Source organism: Corythoichthys intestinalis, chromosome 14, assembly GCF_030265065.1.
Source record: "Corythoichthys intestinalis isolate RoL2023-P3 chromosome 14, ASM3026506v1, whole genome shotgun sequence".
NCBI lineage: Eukaryota > Metazoa > Chordata > Actinopteri > Syngnathiformes > Syngnathidae > Corythoichthys > Corythoichthys intestinalis.
Genome location: NC_080408.1, coordinates 46,851,324 through 46,860,066, shown reverse-complemented (window position 1 = coordinate 46,860,066; position 8,743 = coordinate 46,851,324). Strand labels below are relative to the sequence as shown.

The window sequence follows — 8,743 nt, the reverse complement described above, 5'->3', positions numbered from 1 at the left end:
TGTTCTGTTTTTGCAATGCGCGCCAAACGTCGGATCACTTCCGAAGCGCTCACGAGATTCAGCCGGTCGCCGGCAAGGATTCTCACGTCATCATTTCCGGGTTTTGCCGAAATGACGCACGGCTCGCTACAAGCTTCGTGGAAACGCCCCTCCCATTACTCGACACAAGCTTCGGAACCTCGGCCCATTTCGTCCCATCACTACAGATCAGTCGTCCTGGTCCCTTTGCAGAAAAACAGCCCCAAAGCATGATGTTTCCACCCACATGCTTCACAGTGGCTATTGTGTTCTTCGGATGCAATTCAGTATTCTTTCTCCTCCAAACACGAGAACCTGTGTTTCTACCAAAAAATTCTATTTTGGTTTCATCTGACCATAACACATTCTCCCAGTCCTCTTCTGGATTATCCGAATACTCTCTAGCGAACCGCAGACGGTCCTGGACGTGTACTGGCTTCAGCAGGGGGACACGTCTGGCAGTGCAGGATTTGAGTCCCTGGCGGCGCATTGTGTTACTGATAGTAGCCTTTGTTACTGTGGTCCCAGCTCTCTGTAGGTCATTCACTAGGTCCCCCCGTGTGGTTCTGCTCACTGTTCTTGTTATCATATTGACGCCACGGGGTGAGATCTTGCATGGAGCCCCAGATCAAGGGAGATTATCAGTGGTCTTGTATGTCTTCCATGTTCTAATAATTGCTCCCACAGTTGATTTCTTTACACCAAGCGTTTTACCTATTGCAGATTCAGTCTTCCCAGCCTGGTGCATTTTGTCTCTGGTGTCCTTCGAGAGCTCTTGGCCATAGTGGAGTTAGGAATGTGACTGACTGAGGTTGTGGACAGGTGTCTTTTATACCGATAATGAGTTAAAACAGGTGCCATTAATACAGGTAACGAGTGGAGCCTCGTTAGAAGAAGTTACACCTCTTTGACAGCCAGAAATCTTGCTTGTTTGTAGGTGACCAAATACTTATTTTCCACTCTAATTTGGAAATAAATTCTTTAAAAATCAAACAATGTGATTTTCAGTTTTTTTTTTCCTCGACATTCTGTATCTCATGTTTGAGGTTTACCCATGTTGACAATGACAGGCCTCTCTAATCTTTTCAAGTAGGAGAACTTGCACAATTGGTGGTTGACTAAATACTTATTTGCCCCACTGTAGTCTAGTGTGGCTTATTTGTTGATTTATTTGGGTTAATAGGTCTCTATGAACAAATGCCCTTTTGTGTCAAATTTAGTGGGTGGCGGCTTATAGTCAGGTGCGCCTTATAGTGCGAAAATTACGGTATTTGTAATTTCACCTCATTTTGGTCGTTCAAGTGGCCGGCGTATTAATCCACATGTAAATATGTCAACACAGACTGACAGGTAATGTTATAATTTTGTCCATGAATGATCAACAAAGCGATAACAACAAACATATCTTTTCGGTATATCCTTAGGTTTAAAGTACATCCTTACCTTATTGTCTGCAGCTGGATTTGATTAAAAGGCATATGGTGAGGTAGATACACTCTGGCGCTTTGAAGCGGGACGCTGTTCAAAACATTCTACTTCCAACCATGTGCTTCCAGGAGTTCACGCACAGTACAGTAAGTCTCGGAGTTTCATCTACGTCGTGCTGAATCCATATTCGGAGATTCCGTGGGATCCTCTGGTTTGATTTTGCAGTTTTCACTTTGTCAACACACTGCTTACTTCAACCGCACTTCATGTTGTTCTGTCTAAACCGGAAGTTCGGAGCACAAATGATCAAAGATGGCGTTTCGCTCAGGAAACTTGTCTATAAACAAGTGTTTGCATCAATGCAACATATTTTTGTTTTTGATCAGTGTCATTTTGGTGTGCCTTCTGCGAACTATTGCTTCTCCTCTAAACGTCAGCGTTGAATCTGTACAGCACAACATTTGTCGTCTTTCTAACCTGATGCCAAAACCAAATTAAAACAGATCAAAAAAGTTTTTTCAGGCGCCATTTTATTCACCCCCTCCATCACAGCCTTTATGATCATACACGTTCACATTTCACACTTATATTAAGACCTCTTATGTATTTGCGATAAAAATGAACAATGAAGAAGTGCTTCTCTCATGCTACAATGTCCTTTAATGCATAGTTTTTCTTTTTTTGTTTTTTTCCTTCCTCCCGTCAGCTCGACCCTCCTGTGCGGTAAACGTTTACATACGTGACATGCCGTTCTATTAAGTAGATCTAGTCTAGTTGGAGCCAACGTGTCAAAACAACATACAAAGAACACGGGTGTGAAAACAGTGCTTCCTGAGTGTGTGTACATTTTATGGAATTTAAAAAAAAAATAGCCATAAAGCATAGTTGCCTCAGTCATATTTGAACATTTTTAGAAGACATTTTTTTTGTACATGATCAGTTATTTTCATTCGAAAATGATTGCCAAATAAAAAAACAGCAAAAAAAATTAAGCTTATATTTTTGTTAGTTTTTTAAATCTTAAAAACATTGTTTTTTAAAGTTTTTTGTTTTCGCCCCTTTTACCGATTCCTAAATTATGTCACTAAAAGATAAAAACATGCCGATAAAAAATAAACCTGAACTAAAAGAATATATTTATACACTTTTTCTTTGTTTCAGATCAATTTAAAACATTTGTGAAATGTAACCATTTTTTTTTTTGTTCTTTAAATACAAAGTATTTTTGGTTGTTACAATTTAGTACAAATATTGTTAAGTTTGAAGAGAAAGGAGCAAAAAAGAAAAAAAAAACAAAAAAAACCCCCACGCATTTACGAGAATTTAAACTCCTTTGTCTGCCATTGACGGTGCTACCCGTCCAATCCATTTTATTCATTCACGCCTCGCAGTAAAAATGGATTAAACATCTAATGCCGTCAATGGCAGCCAATGAGTTAAATACTAAAAAAAAAAAAAGCTATTTGGAGACATTACCAGTATTTTGGTAGTGTTTTTTTTTATTTTTAATCATTTTAATTTTGATATTAACATTTTATTAGTTCAGAATCTTGTTAAATATCGTAATTTGAGGACTATAAGCCGCTACTTTTTTCCTTACTTTTGAATCCTGTGGCTTTTAGTCCAGCGTGGCTCATTTGTTGATTTATTTGGTTTAATCATTAAAAAAATTATTCGACAGCTGCATCATAAGAAGGCCATAAGACCGTCATATTTATGTCATGACACTATCATGGGCATTAATGATTTGCCAGATGACACAAAAGGACATCAGTCAAGCATTCATTAATGCTCATGGCAGTGTCATAATTATCTTATGGCGCCAATGTCTAATAAATAGTTACCAAATACTATAACTAGCAATTAATTAAATAACGAACAGTAACTGAAGAAATAATTAGCAAAGAACATGAAGTTTGATTGTTTTTACATCTGTAGCACTGCAGTGCATGTTAGGAGGCATGTTGAACAACAACATTTTTGACAGCAGGTGACAGCAGAGGTTGACTGTCTCTCATAAGGGAGCAGTGATTACCAAATGAAGCTTCTTGAAGCAATGAGCCAATTGGTTCAAAGCTTCGTGGCTCTTCATTTGATTTTATTATAGTCTAATGATGCCTGCTGTCAAATACAGTGTTACAGGTTAATATCTTTTGGTGTAAATATCCCACAATACAGTGAGGACAGCTGCTGCTCATAGTCCGGTGTGGCTTATCTATGAACAAAATGCCGTTTTCGTGTCAAATTTGGTGGGTGGCGGCTTATAGGTGCGCCTTATAGTCCGAAAATTACAGTAACTAGTTCTAACACTGCTACCAATAGGGATGTGACAAAATATTAAAATGGTGACATATCGTGATACTTTGTATCCCAAAACTTTATCGATATGCTCCCGCCAGGAATGGATATGTTGTTTTACAAAGGTGTCACTTTAAAAAAAAAAAAAAAAAAAAAAACCAACAGGTCGCTACCCAAATCTTCCATTAAAATAGTGTCCAAGTCAGGGGTGCCCATTACCTTGGTCACGGTCGACCAGTCAATTGCAACGCTAGTGTGGGTAGCTCTTGGCATCAGAGAGAGAGAGAAAAAAAAAGTACATACGTAGTTAATTATGTTGCGTGACCAATTTTTTTGGGTTATGCAGAATCTCACCCCGGTCTTTAGATAGATCGAGGGAGGTTGTCTCCTTGAAAAGTAACTGCTGGAGCAAAACCAAGTACTGCATTATCCCACTGGCTGCCATGACGGCCAGGCAGTTTTTCCTGATTTTCAGCACATTTACAGGTCACTTCCTCTTGATTTTGGGTTACATAACAGGAATGCCCCCAAATGAACAGGAATGGCGTACCGCATGTAACACGTCACTCTTGCTCAGCAATATTCATGACGTTAGCAATTGTTGCTAGGCGGGTCAACCTCCCGTTTGTCCCTAGTAGTGAATGCATGGAAATAGTGTACGAAGGAGATGTTTACTGAGCTAAACCTACCAATTCTGTCTGAAAATTATGTCCCTGGCGCCAAATTCACCGGTAAAGATGTGCAAGAATATACAAATGTTCAGTTAAAGCGATGGCTTGAGTGTCGAGGGCTGAAAAAGACGGGAAAAAGAGCTGACCTGATCGAGAGTTATTTTTATTGACACCTTTTTCTTATGCCACTGACAATGACATTGTCCTGTTTCAACAATATATCCTTAACCACCATATGCCCCGTCTTTCTTATATATTATATACTCTGGTTGTCTTACATCTCTGAGAGTTCTTGAGGGCGATTTACATTGCTATTTTTTGTGTAGCTATCGCAAATACTACTCAGAGAGATCCAACGAACATTTTTAATTTTTTCATTAATAACAAATCTTAATTCTATAATTTATTTATACTTCCCGCTTACGAAAGGTTTTTTGTTTTTTTCACAATAGAAAAGGTCACAGTGGCAGTCAGAATCAATTTAAATTTTTTTCAGGTCATTCATTGTCAGAAGCAGCACAGCAAAATGCCATGCTGAAAATAAGTAAAAATATCAAAATTCTTAACTCTTCCTCCTCTGTAGAACCATGGTCCCCAACAAAATGTTTACTGCATATGAATGGCTTCACCTTGCTGGCGTTAAACTAGTCTTTTGGACGACCGCGCTAGTTGATGCATTCTTCACATTTTTTCCTCCGAGTTTTTGGTCTCGGGAAACGTATGAAAAAAACATCCTGCAGATGTCATAATGTCTACAGTCGTTTCTACAAGATCCATAGCAGCAGTGTTTGATTGGAATGTTCTTTTTTTTTTTAAAGATTACCAGAGAAAACAAGCAGAAATAACATGGATTGTATGCAAGGGCGTGTCTATAGGGACCCACTTCCGTGTTCCGATGGCGACATCTTGTTCTAAAAAATAACATTTGTGCGGTACACTATTGGCCTTCATTCAAATGCGCCAAAATTAACAGGAAGTGACCCAGAAATCCCGTAAAATCAACAGGAAGTGAATGAAAATCAACAGCAAATGATCTGAAATGCCCCAAAATTTAACTCATTGGGTGTCATTGACCTCCAATCTGTTTGCGAAGTGGGAGACGTGGCACCCTCCCAGTTCAAATCAATTGGACGTCTGAATAATTTACAGAAGAAGGATGAAAAGAGCTTGTTTTTCTGTTTATTACTTGTATAGGAAAATTATCGTAGAATTATTTCCTGATCGATGTGTCGATAATTGTTAAATCGCCATATTGTGAGATCATCGTTATCATGAGCCTTGTATCGCAAATCGTATCGTATCGTGAGCTACCCAGAGGTTCCCACCCCTAGCTACCAAATGTTAATATTGAGGCATACATGACCCTAAATGTGATGTCCACATATGTGGACATCAAGTAATTATTATTATTTTTTAAATTACTAAAAAAAAAACAGTCACTTGCCCTATAAAGGGTTAACTTGCTGCAACAAAATCATTAAAAATGTTCATACAATGTCTTAAGCAGTAACGCTCACTCATAAATATGCTAACGAGTCTTTTTAGAATTGCTATTTTTTTCCCCCACTATGTTAATCTGCAAATAAAGTGAGCCGTTTTCTCATCGCCAGATGAACATTCGACCCATTTTGTGATCACATGACGGAATCAAAATGAGAAGAGCGCTTCCTGAGAAAAGGCGTATGCGTGTTAAGACTTGCAAAACAAATAAAACATGAAAAAGAAGTGGTTCACCCAAACACCAACAACATTTGCATTGCACGTTGTTGGTGGTTTGCACCTGTCCACATCAGTCATTAAAAACTATTGCACGGTCCCCCGTTCCAAGCATTCCAGTCAGAGAGAAGAAGAATTGTGCTCATTTGGTGTGGAAAGCCCTTTTTCGGAGGTCCTTGCTTGAGCACTTAAAATAAAAAAAGAAAAAAAAAAAAAAAAAGACTTCCCAGGTGGGAACTTTTTTTCCAGCGACAGATGTCGTGAAAAGTACCGCTCTCCCAAATTTGTGCTCGAAAAGTCAGAAGAAAACGACTCACTGATTCTTCTCACGTGTCCATTTGATCATAGTTTCGGGCGAGCGGTATAGGAAGATGAGCTTAGCGTACATGTCCTCCTCCAGGTCCAGCTCGCCCGTCTCGCGCACCAGGAAGATGTCGGTGCAAAGCTTGAGGATACGGTCCACGTTGGGCAGCTCCTCGAACATGATCTTGTGAGAGATGCCGCTGAAAAACTCTCGCACGAACTTACCGATCACCAGCACCACTGACGCGTACAGTCCCATGATCCTGAGGTGCGCAGAAGGAGACCCAAAAAGATTAAAAAAAAAAAAAACAGTCAAAAACCAGCATATCAGAATAGAGTGTAGTGCTGCAACAATTAATCGAATAAATCCAGTAGTTTGATAAATTTAACTCATTTGCTCCCAAAAACGTATAAATACGTTCTATTTTTAATTGTTTCGGTGTCCCAAAAACGTTTTTATACGTCTTTTACGTTGTTTTTTTTTTTTTTTTTTTTTTTTTGACAAGAGGCATCTCTAGGTTCTGTCGCACCTAAACTGCAATGCACAATGCTCAAAACTCATTTTAAAGCAATAAAACTGGCCACTGGAGGGCGCATTTTGTAAGAACTCATCTCGCAGATCACATTTAATGGTGATTTCATGCAGCAACGTGAAAAATTCCAAAAGGTTCAGATACTTTTTCACACCACCGTATATGTGTGCGTCAGTTTGCCCCGACTCGCCCATGTAGGCAATACTGAAATATTGCTTATTTGGAGCACAGAAAGAAAACCAAGCATTATCAGGTTTATCCTTTTCTTAATTTTATTTTTTTATGTCTGTGGTCATATTGTGGTGCTGCATGAATTCCAATTTGGGACACTTGAAAGTTCAGACCGCCGCCACATTCTGGAAAAATGTGGCCCAGATCGGATTCAAACCACATACGAAAGTGACCCAGATCGGATTTAAAATGGTCCACTTCTATGCGACTTGTCCCGTTCAGAACGTCAACCTAATGCCTCTCTCGAGTCGCAAAAACACTAAAATATAAGATTCGTGCAGTAAGACCTGCGGTCTGAACCTAGCCTTCGTCTCCAGTCGTGTTTTTTTTTTTTTTTTTTTAATTGCGTAACAGTGTCTTGTCCACCACCACTTAGCATTGATGTTAAGTTCAGTACATTATGTGCAATTTAATTTTGTTTTTTATTCAATTTAAATGGTTGATCACTAAGGGTAGGTTTTCAGGTTACGACACCTTTAAACGGGAAAATTTTAGTTAAGAAAGAAATTTGAGAGTACTGCAAAAGATATATAGGGCGGAAAATACTCAGGTGACTTGAAGTTCTAAAACCCCCAATTTGGCCAACTTTCAAAATTGTCATATATGCATGTGTGAGACATCATTGGAAAGCTTAAAATCTCAATTTTCTGGGGGAAGAAAAATTTTGAACAGGAGGGCAGTTTAAAAAAAAGATGTTAACTGCAAAACCCTAACTGGAGGTGAGAGCAAGCGAGAGCAGAATTAAAGACGGCATGATTTTCACGAAATATTATAGCGTACCTTGTTTCGATCCAAAAACTCCATGTAGCATCTATCACTGAATGTCAAGACACAGCTGTGAATGGCCACAGCCGGATTTTTGGCAGATTTTATGTGTGAAACATGGTAATATAACAAGGGTCGTGATGCAGAAATCGCATACTTCAAGGAGTGGTCGAGAAGTTCATTTTATATTATTTACTCTTTTAAAAGGTTTTTTTTAAACCCAATTTTTCTTTGTTTGGATAGATTATTGATCATCTAACATATCGGAGAAAATGCAACAGTAACAAAAAAAAAAAAAAGCGATAGTTATGAGGTAGATATCCGTGACTTACAGACACGATTTTTTTCATTGTGACATATAATTTGTTTAAAGTTTAAAATAAACGAAATATTAGACATCAAATAATGATTCTCAGCTAAAAATGACAGACATTTTGAATAATAAATATAATTAATTACCTTTGTTTTATGGCTGGGTTGAAACAAAAGCGGTTGCGCGACGTCTGTAAACGGGGGTTTCCAGGGTAAAACGGACTAATTAAAAATAGTTTGGGGGCTTAATGCGCCTTGAATCTGCTATGGCAGCATATAGACATATTGTTCTATCAAAAACAACAGTTCTTATGGCTTAAAATACAGCAGTTAATTTTAAAGAGGAGTGCAAGAGCAGAAACTGCTTTTTCAGTCTTGTCTGTGTTTTCCGCCACATGTACTTTCTGCTTTCTGCTTTTAAATGTCGCGCCGTAAGATCCTGCTACCCAATTGGTCATTATCTTTTCC

General features: G+C 38.6%; 1 protein-coding gene across 3 annotated transcripts in view; it reads right to left on the bottom strand.

The window, feature by feature from the left end:
- Positions 1 to 1,223: 1,223 nt before the first annotated feature.
- LOC130929742 (piezo-type mechanosensitive ion channel component 2) overlaps positions 1,224 to 8,743 on the bottom strand; it is a 179,793-nt gene continuing 172,273 nt past the window's right edge. For all 3 annotated transcript variants that reach the window (XM_057857178.1, XM_057857179.1, XM_057857181.1), the window contains one exon: positions 1,224 to 6,697. In XM_057857178.1, coding sequence (XP_057713161.1) covers positions 6,445 to 6,697 — 253 coding nt within the window. In that variant the 3' untranslated portion in view covers positions 1,224 to 6,444. The remainder of the gene's footprint in view (positions 6,698 to 8,743) is intronic.